Source organism: Falco peregrinus, chromosome 5, assembly GCF_023634155.1.
Source record: "Falco peregrinus isolate bFalPer1 chromosome 5, bFalPer1.pri, whole genome shotgun sequence".
In the NCBI taxonomy this organism is placed as follows: domain Eukaryota; kingdom Metazoa; phylum Chordata; class Aves; order Falconiformes; family Falconidae; genus Falco; species Falco peregrinus.
The window spans coordinates 102,553,300-102,567,984 of record NC_073725.1 but is presented as its reverse complement, the minus strand read 5'-3'; the positions used below and the strand labels follow the sequence as shown (position 1 = coordinate 102,567,984).

Here is a 14,685-nt window from a genome sequence, read left to right as displayed (position 1 = left end):
CAAATAGAATCCAGCAGGCCATGGAGACCTCTCACACCATAGTTTTCTTTCTTTTTCATCCCAATGCCTGAACTCCAGCAAGCAGCTGGTTCAGGACACCCACCGGTGTGCCTGCTCCACAGCCAGGCAGGGGATTTTGCAAAGCCTCCCCGGGACGGCCAGACACTGGGAGGACCCGCCTGGCTCAGCCCCACTCCATCAGGGCTCGTCCCGGCCGCAGGGGACCCAGGGCTAAGGGCAGAAGGGAGTGATGCATCCCTCCATCCCCCCATTCCTCCATCCCTCCAGCCCTCCCTCCTCCATCCCTCCCTCCATCCTCCCTCCTTCTATCCTCCATCCTCCCTCCCTCCTCCATCCTTCATCACTCCTTCTATCCTCCTTCCCTCCATCACTCCCTCTCTCCATCCCTCCACCCTCCCTCCCTCCTCCATCCCTCCCTCTCTCCTCCATCTATCCCTTCCTCTATCCTCCCTCTCTCCATCCCTCCCCCCTCCATCCTCCCTCCCTACTCCATCCCTCCCCCCCGCCCTCCCGCCCGGCTCCGCCCGGCAGCGGGACCGCGGGTTTCCATGGCAGCGCAAACAAGAGCCGGGCCGAGCCCGCAGTTGGGCCGAGCTGCACCACGGACGCGGCTGAGCACGGCCCCGGCCCCAGGGGCCCGCAGCCCCCCGCAGAGGAGCCCGCCGGAGCTCTCCTGGTGAGCCAGCCAAGGGGTGAGGGCATAACGAGCCGCTCCGGCTCCGCTTTCGCCATCAGACGCTGTGCCTCCCCCGGCCAGCGGAGCCGCTGCGTGTGTCGCCGGGGAGTCACCCCCGCTGTCCCGTCCCGTCCCCCCCCCCCACACACACACTCCGGGTGCCCGGGGGGTCCGCGCTTGGGCTGGGGGGGTCCCGGGGAGCATCACGGCGCCAGTGCCCCGGGCGTACAAAGCTGGTTTCTTTGGCTGTGTAACTCCGCCGCTCTGCCTGCTCACTCCGGCACCTTTCCTGCGCAGCTGCCCGAGGGTAGCGAAAAGCACTAACAAACCTCTCGGTAAATTAAACCCATGAACGCCTTATCGACCGATTCACATGCTACTGGCCGTTAGGATGTAGCTGCTGAATTATTAAAATGTCAAGAGGCGGTGAAAGATGTGCCAAATGATTCTAGCAACAAAGCAATTTTTATTTGCATTATTGAGCTTAATAATTACAATTAGCCCAACTAGCACTTCTCTAGATTTAGGCATTATTTCTAAAGTGATGTGCAAACAATCTATTAAAAAAAAAATCCCAACAACCTCAAAGAAATAATACCTTAGAAAATGAATATTTATAAGTTAATTTTAGAAACAGATTCCTATACTTCCTTAAAATTGTACTATAAAGCACTTTTATCTCAGAGGGTTGCCGTGACAATTATTTTCCACATGCCAGTATCCTCTGCCTGGTCCTGCTTTTCAGCCCCATTCCCCGTAGCAGGAATTTAAATGAATCACATGAACAAGACGACTTTTATGAGAACAGGTTTAGGTTACAAAAGTCAAGGTGTGCGCTAAGAGGGCTGAACCGCTGGATCTTTGCTGCTAGTGCTCTGCATATTTCACAAAATGTATTCAACTGAACACTGCAGGTGTTTGACTGCCTTCCTATCCCTGCCCTGATGGGGTTTGCTCCAAAACCCACATCATCATCAGGGGTTATGTTGTTCCAGGATGTAGATGAGGGACCCCTTGAGAAAAATATGCCATTAAGTTACACAGAGTTCAGAGAGGTGTGAAATCTAAGCAACCAGTCAAAGAGGCTTTTGGAAAAGGTACTTCAAGAACTGAAAATGAAAGAGAAAACATTTGGGATGTATTCAAACAGCCTAAATTCTACCTCAGCCTCTGTGTCTCATCAACAGTGAAAGTTTGATGCCTCCAAAGAATAAGATACTAATTGGGCAGCTGCAGGAGTGCAGCCAATAGGAAACACAAAGCACCAAAGACGTATGTGGAAATTAGGCCAGATGAGTTTAGCTCAAAATACATTAAAACTGGAGGCTGTTCAGAGTAAAAAAATGATGCTCTAAAATAGCCTTAAAACTAGTGCAAGCGGAAGAGGATATTTTCTGCTGTGTCTCATACCAGTGCAAATCAGGAATGGTCCCAGCAGCAGAACTGCGTCAATTGAACTAATACCTCACCGGACCCAGCTTGCTGCCTTTGTTGATTAAACGATAACTTTAACAATGCTCTATCTGTTTTTTGTAAGTGAGATCATTACAATTATGCCTTTTCCCCTAGGACCCATAGCAAAGACTACAAAAAGAGTCTTGATTCAAAGAAACCAAACCCCTAACTTTCAACTAAACGCTGTTTAGTTTGCCAGCCTAAAATTAAACAGTGGAGTTCCCTACAGCAAGTCTGTGCTGTTAAACAATCCTTCAGCCTTATTGCGAGAAACCCACAGTGCTGAAGTAATTGCTGGTAAGAGCTTTAGGGAGTAAAAATATTGCTTGTGAACCAGCAATAAGAGGATGAAAAAGTATGGGTGTGGATCAGGACTGGAGATGTGGGTGGAACAAGAAGCAAGGGAGCTGAGTTGCTTGTCATCTCCAAACTTTTGTCTTTGCTTTCCCAATCAGTGTGTGTGTAAGGATGACTGTGTTTTAGACAGCTTTCACACGAGCCAGGGTTGAACATCTCCAATATGGGGTCAGAACACAAATATTTTCCAGCTTACTGAAGCTTTTTGTTAATTCCTACAGACCCAAAAGGCTCAGTGGTTAAGATCCAGCAAGCCCTGAGGCCCATCACTGCTGTAAAACCTACTGCATCAGTGACTGACAGATCCCAGCTGATTGACTTGTCTATGGTCTTCCCTGGGCCAGGATCAAAGATGCCATCTCCACATAGAGAGTCAACACCTAGAAGTCTCTCTTCCAAATCTGGAACGCAAACCCAGCTTGTGCTGTCAGGTAAGGTCACAACGCTCCAGCAGCCTTTTGTTGTTAGGTCAAAGAGGTCTGTATTCAGACTTTTCGGCCCATGATCAGATGAGGCAGGTAAAACAGCTCCAGACTTACTAAATCCCCAGCTGAAATCCTGAGCTGATCAGCAGATACGATCAAGTGACATAAACAATACAGAGGTCTCAGTTATATCACTGGCTTCTTATAAACCAAATCCAGCTCCCCGCTCTTGATTCAGTGTTGTCAGACATCTGCAGCTGTGAGCACAGCTGCCCACCCTTCAGGCGTGATGCAGCAGATCAGAGTCCCTTTGCAACGGGTCCTCATATTCTGCCTTGTGTCTTCTACACCCTCATCCTTTTTTTTTTTTTTTTGTTTTTTCTTCTTTGCAGAAAGCCCAGAAGAGGATGAAGAAAACTCAATGAAAAATCCATTTACAATCCCTCCAGATATTCACTCGATAAGGGAGGAGGAAAGAAGAAAGGTTAAGGCGGTATGTATACATGCTTTAGGCCAATGTATACACAAGCGGTTCACTAGGGGAGGCAACCAACGAATATAATACTAAAATTTAGTGCACAAGAGAAATGATAGCTGCCAAGTTCAGCTCAAGTTCCCCCAGATCAGCGTCAAGTCCACCAAAATCCATGACAAGCGATTAACTTTACCAAGAGCAGATCTGAGCACAGGCTTGCTGGTTGCTAGTGCAAAATCTGGATATTGTCTTTGTTTATTTAGTTCAGGGTAGATTGACCACTCATTCCTGTTCCTGGAGAATATACCTGCCAGTGCTGTTAGCACCGATTTCTACATAAAGCTTTGGTGTAAGATCTCTTGCTTTCCACTTCAAAAGGTTTGGCTTTCTGTTTGAGGAGCTGTGTTCCAACGTTCGATGTGACCTTCTGAAGTGCCAATGAAACGGATGCCTAGGAAAAAGGATGACATGAGTTTCATGCCTTCAGTTTCTCTCTATAAGATAGGGAATTACAACCCACCAGACTGAGGAACTAGTTCTCAGGAATGTCCCCCTCTCCTTATTTCTGCAGTGGACTTCCCTTAGGGCATGTAATCCAAAGGGGCTGGGAAGTCGTGGGGAGGTTGTCACATCTCTGAGAGGACTGATTGTTGCATGTGGTTGCAGAAGCCAGGCAGTAGTGTGAAAGCAAGAGATCTTTGCTTCTAAATCACAAAAGGAGGGCTCCAAACAAGCTTAAGCAAACCTCCTCACCTCACAATGATGACTGATGTAGTCTGGTTTTCACTTGGGTTGAAGGTCACTATGGAAGTATGGGGAAGGACTTAGGAAGGAGTGCACTAAGGATGTCTGCTGAGTAACGTCCTCAGCCTAACTGAAGCTCAAACTGTGCAGAGGGCAATGAATGACACTTCAGCCCATGTGAGAGCATTGAGCATGAACAACCTGCTACTCTCCAGAAAGCTCTGGAGTGGGTTTGAATAGATCCCTTCGATCTGACCTTGAAGGTTTACACACTTTTGTGGAAGCTGGACTGAGTTGGTACTGAGCATGGGCTGTCCTGTTGCTCCCTTTTACTTGAAGGATGAATGTCTGAAAATTTGCATTCTCTCCCAGGAATAATCCAGGAAGGAAAAAATGAGGACACTGAGTAGGTACAAACTGGCACAGCTGGTCGCCGGATGCAGAATACAAATCAACAAACTAACGAGAACAAATGCTAAGAAATTGTTTCAGTTGCCTCAAGAGAAAGTATCATTGGGGTTAGTCAGATAAACCAGACAAACATGCATCAGCAGGGTATCAGTAGCCTGCAAATTTCTAGACTCTGAATAACAACTCACGTCTTAAAAAAACACAGCAAAAAAAGCACATAACCAAGCTGTCCACATAACTGACTTCTCATAGGAACGTGAAAGGATGAAGACCAGGAAAATCCATGAGAAAATTACTTACTCCACTAAAATAAAAGCAAAGCAAAAAGGGTTCAGGAAAGCTCTGCAAAAGGAGGAAGAGGAGGTCAGAAAACAAGTAACAAATGAAGAGAGACTGAAAACTCTTCAGCAGAGTCTTTCGTGGAAGATGGCCTTTAATAAAGGTAAGGAAGAGTTACTGTCTTTGTAGTGGTGCTGCTCAGTTGAGTAAGAGCCTAAAGCAAAAACCAAAGAGGGAATGGGAGTAGCAGGTAGCTCTAGCTGATGTCAGCGAGCTCCTGCAGACACAACAGTTCCCTGCTGCATCTTGCCAGCCTCTGGGTGGCTGGGTCATTTCCACCTCATGCATTTACACAGGGAGCATGCGCCACCCCCACCGCAGTAGCCTGGGTTCCACCATCCGCATGAAGTGGAGCTGGGAGCTCTTGGGATCAGCTGGGAGTCAGCTGAGAGTTTGCAGAATCTTGTGTCATGTGGACATTTCTACTAAGCTGACCTTAAAGTTGGATTTTAGCGGGTGTGGGTCTAAATGTTTTGCCTCTGACATGAGGAGTAGCTTTGCCATTAATGTCTAGAGGACATTGACCTTTGTAAGGACCAGATTCTCCACTCCATTCTACCTGGTTTTACTCCATGAAAGCCCATATGAAATTGATCCTAAACAAGGTCAAAACTATAATAAAATAATCAGTACTGCTGGCTCCAATGCTAATGACATTTATGCTCATGGCAGCCTATATATTCACTCTGTTTTGCCTTGGCCATATTTCCCCTCTAGTCTGATCAACTTTATATCCTGTTTCAGAGTACCCATTAGAAAAGGAGACCTTCCGTGACTACATAAATGACAGAAGAGAGATATTTTTACTAGAGGTACTTGGCTTTAAGAATGTTGCTTTATATTCATTTAACTACTCTTCCCTGTGTTGCTCTGTTTTGGGTTTTTTCCCCCTGAGATCCATTGCCTAGAGGTGATACCAACCAGACCTCATAAACTGATTGTCCAAGCACTATGTTAAAGACATTGACAGTCCATAGCCCAGCAATCCCCAGCCCAGAAAGGAAGGAACACAGGTTATTCGCACCATCCAGCAGCAGCCGTACAGCTGTTTAATTTGTGAGATGCACAGACATACCGATCTTTTGGCTCCTGGTGCCCTATACATAAATTCTAGCCGGGAGCCATTCTGGACTCAAAATAAGGGAGCTGTGCTGGAGCATCCTCGTTATTCACCTCTATTCTTGTGCTGTAACACGACTGAATGAGTCTTTGCTAGCCAGAGTTAATGCAGTGGTGGGACTTCTGGATTCTGTCTTTGATTTCACTGCTTCTTTGCTATGTCACTTCTGAAATATCTCCTGGCCTCTATGTACCTAGTTTGCACTAAGACACATACCTCGGTTTGAAATCCTTACCCTCTCCGCCCACAGCTATAAGGTAATAAGGTAACCAAGAACAAAGCTAAACCAACACAGCTTTAAAACCAACCGACCGACGTGACCGTGTTGCCTTTTGGGTTTGTTTCAGTATGCCATAGCAATAAAGCGGGATGAGATTCAAAGGATGGAGGACATAGCAAAGGACGAGGAAAGAAAACTGGAAAAGGCTGAATACTACCTGGAGAAGGATGCTGCCATGTTTGACGAGTTCCTGAAGGAGAACCATAAAAACTCTGTTCAAGCCCTGAAAATGTAATGGGAATTGAAGGAACCACCCGTTGAGCTCTTTTGCTTGACCCCCGGGGGTTTTGGCTAGCAGATGTTCTGTGCCTGAGTTTGCCCAGAGTTACAGCCCCGGTGGCAGTTTCTCCCCACACATTCAGTGAAAGAGAGGAAGGAGAATAGCTGGGGAATCCCCTCACTGCAAAAGCCCTTGATTTGGCTGCAACAAGGAACCTGCTGCTGACCCCACCGCTTCCCTTCTCACATCACCCTTACGAGAGGGAGATGCTTCTGCCCAGCCCCTCACAGCCGGAACAGTTCCCTCAGGGGAGCGAGTTGAGCACCAAAAGGTATTACAAGGGCAGAGCAGCAACTGATGCTCAGCAGCAGCCAAATTAGGGAGGCCTTAACCTGGAAGCGTGGCTGGGACCCCCTACTGTCCTTGCCTTCAGGCAGGAGCCAGGCTCACCTGGGATACATCTACAAGAGAGATTTCTAGTGCTCCCACACACACCTTTCTCTCCGTTTTATATGCACCTCAATCCACTACACACTTACTGCTAAATTGTTTTATAGCTTATGTTTATGGATTTTTCCCTAGAAATGAAAAAGAAACCACAACAAAGACAAAGAAAATAAGAGAGATCCAAATGATCACTTCCCAAATAGAGAACCTCCAAAGGTAACGGTTGCACACTATTGCTGTCGAGCCTTTAACAGCCCCTACCGTGCTATACCTTCAGCCCTTGGGGAAAACGGCAATCAGGGAAAAAGATTTCTAAAAATGTTCAATTTTAAGACTCAAAATGTTTCAGCTTTTGTTTTCCAGATGCTGTTTAAACCAACTCAACTAGTTTTTAATGATATTTTTGAAATTATGAATATTCCAAAATTAAATGCCTAGTCTCAGGTTAAAAACAAAACAAAACTAAGTAATGCACTTTAATGGGGAAAGATGAAAAAAATAATTTGTAATTCCAAGATTTCTCATTCATTTGCAAATAAAAATTCCCAGAGTAGCAAGCCCAGGGCCATAACAAGGGTCTGACCACAGAGATGTGACCAGACAGCTTCCATGTGAAGAACCACAGGGGCAGGTTCCCACTTGTCTTTGCATGTCCCAGGAGACATGTGCCCTCTTGTCCCTTCTCTGGGTGAAGCTGAATATCAAGAGTTAGAAAGAACTTGTTCAAACAGGGGCTCTCCTCCCTGCTAACAAACTTTGTCCACTTCTCTCAAACCCAGTGATATTGCCAAGTTGAAGAATACTCTGCAGGAATACAGGACGTACAGGGACTTCCTCTATCAGCTGTCTCCAAAGGAGTGGCAGGAGAAACACAGAACAAAGGAAAAGGATTTGAAGGCAGCATCCAAAGCTACTGAAGAAAGCACCTTGCCTCCCACCACCGCAGAGCAGGGTGAGTGCCAGGGAAGGGCTGCCCCCTCCTCACTGGGATGGTCCCCCGGTCTCGGTGTACATCTCTTCTTGCCTCCAGGTCTGACAGCCAGGACAAATGCTGCCGCTCTCCATAGCGCTAGTTACATAGATGTGCCAAGTTCCCTGCTGTCTTCAGAAAGTCTGGATTTCAGGTCGTTACCTGAGATCAAGCCACAGCACAGAAATTTCCTGAAGCCTCTACTGACAAGGAAACTGTAAGTACAAGACACTGCAAACAACAGACTTAAGTAGTGTAGAAAGCACCCACCTGACTGGGAGCCAGTACAGCGGAAACCTCCTCACCACCTTCGCTGTGAGCATACTGAGCTCTGGTCTTACTGGAACAAATCAAAATACCAGCAGAAAGCCATCAGGTGTGCAAGTCAGTACCTACGTACCCACTCCAACAGAGCTCCATCCTCAAATCCTCTGCTGAGAGCCTGGCCCACAGAACCTGGGCCTTGAGGTAACCCCAGGAGGAACTGTAGACCTCGGGCACATGTCCTGGAGCAAAGTTTCTGTGTGGCCTATTTGTGGCTGAGATGCTGGTTCCCACTGTGAGTCACAGCTGCCATGCAAATAGCTCCCTGCTGCTCTGTGATTACAGAAAGTCCAAGGTCGCTGTAGACCACATTGCATTGAGCATCTACCCTCAGTAAGAGCCTTCAGGCGGTGGGTGCTGGGATGCAGGTGGCCACTGCTGTAATGCAGGCAGGGCCAGCCTGAGAAGAGGAGAGGCAGGCAGGAGCATGAGCAATGGCTTGGAAGAGCAAAGCGTGAGGATCTGGTGAGTCTCCTGATGGCTATCAATAGAGTTTGAAGTAAGCCATTGCTTGCAGGGCCATCTCCTCTGCCTTGGAGCATTGCAGGTGCCAGGTTCTCCCATGCAGGGCTGCCCCGTGCCATCCCTCATGAAGCCACTGCAGTTACTGGGCTGCTGCCACGTGGCAGGGACAATGCAGACATGAGTGTGGCTGGCACTAAGATGATACAAATGGAGGGGTTTTCCCCCCTCCGTGGCACAGGGTGACAGGTGCAAGTGAAGGTGATGAGCAGGTTCTGCTGCCAATATCTGTCAGGCACCTCTTGCCTTGCCCTTCCAGCTCTTGTGCTGGCTTGTCCCTGGGGCTGGCAAGGAAGGAAAAGGCTGCACTGCTGGGTAATGGTACGGGCTGCGCAGAGCAAGAAGCACTCAACAGTCTTTCTCCCAGGGCAGGTAAAAACTGCAGACTCTCGTGGTGGCTACACCATGTCATCTGGGGGCAATACCATGTCCTACACAGAGCACAAGGCTTTCTCTACACTTGCTGTGCTGCTGCCTCAGCCTTTTTAATAAGGCTTTTACCTCTGCCTTCTCATGGCCCAAGAGCCAAAGCCTCCCATCGAGTTTAAAGCCATTTGGATGAACACCCTTGTTTAGGGCTCACATGTCATGTCCCCACGCTGCTGGCCAGCAGAGCCCAGAGCAGCTCAAGGGGCAGCTTGCTTGGAGGCAAACACAGCCCCCACACTGCATGTTTGTGTGACCCCCGGCTCCTACTGACCCCCACGTAGCCCACGGCCGCAGGCACCAAACGTGTGAATATGCAAGGGACTGTTCAGGGGCCAACAGCAAACGACAACAGTGTTCACAGCTCAGTAGCAAGGTCTCCTTGGAGCTGTCATTTCTCTAAGGGCCTGACACACAAATTGCTTTTTCAGAAGTCCACTGGAGGATGCAGAAAGCGAAACCTGCTCAGATGAAGATGAGGTCAGGAGTCTTGTGTTGATATAATTACACTTTCTGTTTGTCCCGTGTCATTTATTGATGTTACTAATTTCTCTAACCTTCTAACCATTCATTTTGGTACTGAGGAGTTACTGTAGCCACTAATTATAAATGCATGTTTATAAATTCATAAATGTTCATGTTTTAGCAACATGTATTGTAAACAACTTAGTTTAACTTTCCAAAAAATGTACTATCTTCTCAAAGCTTGCCATCCCCCAGCAAGGTATGACATCATATAATGGGAGATTTTGAAATTAGTGAAGTTACTACGTCTGAAATTGAAGTTTTCCCACTCACAATTGTTTACACCGCTGTTTACTCCCCAAAACGCAACTTGGTTTGGGTGTGAGCTACTGAGGCTGAGTAAAGATGTGCACATGGCAGGAGGTGGGAGACATCTGCTCATGGGAGAGCAATTGAACAGCCAGGACTGGGTCACACCAGCTTCCATGTAGTTCAATGGAACAGAAGCTAGAGGAGAACAAAACCTCACTGCATGTGTTTTCAGCTCCAGGGGCCTGAGCTGTATTTTACTGATCCCCAACAACTGCTGTCTATTTTCGCGGAGATGGAGGAAGAGAACTTGTCTTTCATCCAAAATTCCAAGGAGATTGAGGAAAGTTTGGACAAGATCCAACACACTTTCATCACCACACATGAAAGCACGTAAGCGTGATCCCACAAGTGGTGGGAAGGGGTCCCTATGCCCCAGCTTTCAAACGCAGGTGACCCCTTTTCCCCACACTAGCACCTCACCATCAGGCTGCATGCTGCAGACCACGAGTAATGCTGTTCACACAGCACACAGCAAAGAGCCTCTGTCTCATACCTTAGAGCCCAGCTGCAGCCCATCGAACTCGGCATCTTGGGAGCTCCTAGGGAAGTGTCCCATCTATGTAATTTAGGAAAAAGGACTTCAGCTTGGGACTAGTTCCTTCGTCCTCAAGGCACAGGCTGGGGAACTAATGCATTTAGCATCCTGGAGGGGACATAAGCCTGAAATACTGTGTCATTCTCATAAAGAAAGATCAAAGGAAGAAAGAAGGCAGGTGCTGGAGTGATCCAGACTAGCACCTATTTCAACTCAGTGCAAACCCTTCCTAGAGGAAACCAGCAGGGAACCCAAGTGTAATTGCAATATAGTATTTCAATGACAGGCAGACACACGTATTCCCATTTGAAGTGTAGCTTATCCCCTTGCGAAAGTTTTTAAAGGTAATCTACTTCTCCAACTATCTTATTAAAAAAATCTTCCATGTTTAGCTGTGCTACATCTCCCTCCCCCCCCCCACCAGCACAGTCACTATTATACCAGAAAAATCCCCAGTTCCCTCTGCTCCCAGAGCTGTGGGTCCAAGTTCCCCAGAAATGGCATGGTGTGACCTCCATCTGCCAGCAGCAGGGATGGTCCCAGGCCAGAGAGCAGCAAAGGAGTCGTGCGCTCCACAGATGCCCTTTTGAAATACCTCCTTTCCTTTCTGGCCTAGGGAGAAGAAGTTAGCAGAGCTGAAACAGCAGGTAGCTGCCCTCAAATCCTCCATCACCAAGGAAGAAGAGAAAATAGCAGAGCTGGAGCTCAAAGTTCGCCTCTTTTACCCACGAGAATCTGAAACTGATGTCCAGGTACCTCCTGAGATCAAGGCAAGGGGGGTCAGCATGCATAGCAATGGTTCCTCTCCACAGCCATACCCATCCTGGGAAAAATGCAAACAGTGGGTTGCACTTGGGAGGGACCAGCACTATGTCTCAGCAATGGAGCTGGAGCAAGGGCAGGTTTGGAGCACCGCTGGGGCAGCAAACTGGGGCAAATGCATCTGCTCCATGCAGCGGGTATGAGGTGGGACCAGGGCTCGCTGAGGCAACCAGGCAAGCTGCAACCTGTCCCAGGCCACAGCAAAGCCAGGAAGGTGAGACCAGCAGCAGACTGGTGCAGTGCAGCCATCTATCCCAGACACTGGTACCAAGCAGGCTGGAAGAGAAGCAATTTGGTCTTGTGGAGGGAATTAAAGTGTACTGATCTCCACTGATTTTGTAGGATTGTTGTGGTTCTTCTGGGCAGAACCCAGCCATGCCTCTCACCATATCTCCTCTCATGTCTAGGACCAAATACTCACAAGCCTGAACAAGAAGGTGCTGGAAGTCTATTGCCACTGCACTGGAGAAAGCGAGGCAAACCTGCAGACACTGCAGATGCTAATGGTGATAGAAAAACAGCTCTATGATTTACTGGACGACCTGGAGAAAATCCCACCAGAAAAGTTAGAACAGGCTCAGAAAGCCAAAAAAAAGGAATGGAGGATAAGGTAAGACAAGACCCTCTTCTGGAAATGGGGCCTCTATTTTTAAACGTTGACAGGTAAAAGCAAAGCTGCTGAAAAAGCTAAATTCGTCAGACCAACCCGTGAAAATGTAACAGTAGATTGAAACCCATGTGACCTATCCATTCCATTTTACCTCTGTAAAAGTTTCGCATTCACAGTACTTGCATCTCCCCATCAGTGAGCAGCAGCCCACAGCTGCATTAGGAAAGACCCGAAAGCTACATTAGAAAAGGGCAAAATCTGGAATAATAATAATAAAAAATCCAAAAACAAAACCACAAACAAAACCAGATTCAATGGTGCAAATAATCATTTGTAAGATGACAATTTGCAGTAACAATATTTAACTGATTAATTACAAAATCTCTCCTCTGTAGTTAGTTAACACACTCAAATCTGACATGCCCTGGTATTTTGTCAGGCTTCAAGAAGTACATAAGGGCATTTGTCAACAACACCAGCTTTCAAATGGTTCTTCTACAAAATTCCCAAGTTGTATTATTAAATTAAATAGTAGTCAATTAACACAATTCCAAGATGACACACATTCCTTTTGGCTCAGCTACACACATGAAATTTCCCCTTCCAAATAGCAAAGGTGCAGCTGGACAGCTGTATCTGGCCTATCCTCCAGTGAATCAGATCCAGCAGATAAAAAAAAAAAGAAGAATAAAATAGGGTGAGGATTTAAAGCCAGAACAGTGACATTTCCCTCCCACTTACTCTTTCTCTTCATCTTTCTTCACCTTTGTAGTAGAAAGGGTGTGATGCTTTTTCCTAATGTCCTGTGAACAGTTTTGCACTCAACTTAAAAAATGAAATAAGACACACATCTATTCTACTCTGGGACAGAGGGGGAAGGAATCTGCCCCTCCCAAATAAAAAGCAAAACCAACCAACTGAAAAAAACACCTTCAAAGAGAATTTACAATTTTCCTGAAGATCACAAGGTTAAGAATTAATTTCCTCTCTGCTGCAACGTTCCATAGCTTGAGCCCATTTCTGTTCCAGCACTTCATTTCCATAGGAAATTGGAGCCATTTAACAGTACTGACCTCTACTGTGCCCACTTAGGTGAAGCACAGCTCCATGGATGCGAAACCCTCCTACTCACATCTGTGTATTTACAGGCTTGGTTGCACTGGTGAGAACTTAGACACAAGCATCATTCACCCACAAAGTGGTGAGCATCCTGGTCAGCTGTAGAGCATAAGTCACCTGCCGAAGGTGGTACAGAGCGTCTCTGGAACAGTGAACAACTGTCTGACATCTCCATTTGCAAAGCTTGACATGTTTTCTCCACCCCTCACTCCAGTGAGAGTGTTTCCCTCCTACCACCTTCACAGCAACAAAATCCAGCATCAGCTATACCCAAATCCCTGTGCTCTGGTAGTGTTAGGTGGAAGATGCAACTTTAGACGTTGATGCTGTGTGCCAAAAGCATAATCAGTGTAGCGGCACACTGCATTTAACCCATCCTTTATTTGCTCCCTTCAAAAGGCTCAGAGAGGAAAAGCTGAGGCAACAGAAGCAGTATCAGGAGGAAAAATTGCAAAGGATTCTGGACAGATCACAGGCAACTATTAAAAAGAAGGTAAGTACAGTAATTCATCTCAACAGCCTGCTGCAGAGAGGCTGGGGGCACTTGAACATCAAGTTTTTAAGGGAAGAGTGTTACCAGGGGCCCTGCATAGCTGGGTGGGGGTGGCACCCGTACTCAGGTGTAGCCCAGTTTACAAGACTGATGCAACTTGAGCAACTGCTGGGAGGTCAGTTATACTGCAGGTTACGGCAGCTCAGTGTCCCTCCATCATCCCCCATCCTTCCATCTTGACCGCATGGTGCTTCCCATTACTTGCCAGTTTCCTCAGTAAGCTCATTTCCACTTGTTAACCCAGCGGTATTAAAAAAAGCATGAAAAACAGCAAACGAGGAACTGGGCAGCAGCAGCAAGACACTCCCACCACCAGCAGCAAGGCCCTAGATCAGCTCGGCCATACCATGAAACCATACCTTTTTTGGCACACCCTGCATTACGCCAAACGGAGCTTTGGCCCCCCCGGAGCAGGGCTCCTGGCAGGAGGCTCGCCGGCACCCAGCAGCCCTGGCTGCGTGGTTCAGACACGCCACCCAGCACCGCACTGATGCACGTGCCTCTTCTTCCTCTGTAGAGCGACAGGAGGCTGGGGCCTCGTTCCAACCCCCCTGCCACAAAAGAGGAGAAAAACCACAGCCAAGAAGAAATGGATAAGGAGAAGGAAGAACACTTGTATTATTTCACTTGACAGCACAGCCTTAACCACAGCATGTAGGGCTGATGCTGCTCTAAAAAGTTTTTCATAGATCTACGTTCCATTCATCTTTGTTCAGTTGATGAACCCACGGTACCATGAAATTCCCTTCTCCTACCCTAAGATCCCAGGGAAAGTTGCTGCGTCAGGCAACCCCTTTTCCCCCCTCATTGGTCTTTTGCCTACGAAAATAAATTAAAATTCTCTTATTTTGCTTCTAAGGCTCCTGCTAGCAACGATGTTTTTCTCATTCAGTTTTTGATGCAAGTATCACTACCCCTACAAACCTGACTAGGGAGATCTATCGCAGTCCTGGGTAACAATGCACAACTAAACCAGGCACCTGCAGACATACCATAA

General features: G+C 47.3%; 1 protein-coding gene across 2 annotated transcripts; it reads left to right on the top strand.

Annotated features, from left to right (window-relative positions):
• Positions 1-583: 583 nt before the first annotated feature.
• On the top strand, positions 584-14,640 carry CFAP100 (cilia and flagella associated protein 100). Of its 2 annotated transcripts, XM_055806978.1 has the most exons (15): positions 584-697; positions 2,731-2,940; positions 3,327-3,427; positions 4,817-5,006; positions 5,648-5,715; positions 6,371-6,534; positions 7,106-7,186; positions 7,750-7,922; positions 8,001-8,157; positions 9,644-9,692; positions 10,222-10,379; positions 11,201-11,336; positions 11,814-12,016; positions 13,535-13,628; positions 14,206-14,640. In XM_055806978.1, the coding sequence occupies exons 2-15, from the start codon at positions 2,835-2,837 to the stop codon at positions 14,317-14,319; spliced, it is 1,794 nt and encodes a 597-aa protein (XP_055662953.1). In that variant the 5' UTR covers positions 584-697; positions 2,731-2,834; the 3' UTR covers positions 14,320-14,640. The 2 variants fall into 2 exon arrangements, with proteins under 2 accessions (XP_055662953.1, XP_055662952.1); XM_055806977.1 differs by having other exon boundaries at positions 7,750-8,157.
• Positions 14,641-14,685: the final 45 nt, after the last annotated feature.

What these genes read in the sequence shown, in the direction of transcription:
- CFAP100 (XM_055806977.1), top strand. Translation starts at nt 2,835, where the DNA reads ATGGTCTTCCCTGGGCCAGGATCAAAGATGCCATCTCCACATAGAGAG. An exon ending in CAAATAGAGAACCTCCAAAG is followed by an intron (nt 7,187 to 7,749) that starts GTAACGGTTGCA and finishes TCTCAAACCCAG; the next exon opens with TGATATTGCCAAGTTGAAGA. An exon ending in AAAAAGGAATGGAGGATAAG is followed by an intron (nt 12,017 to 13,534) that starts GTAAGACAAGAC and finishes TCCCTTCAAAAG; the next exon opens with GCTCAGAGAGGAAAAGCTGA.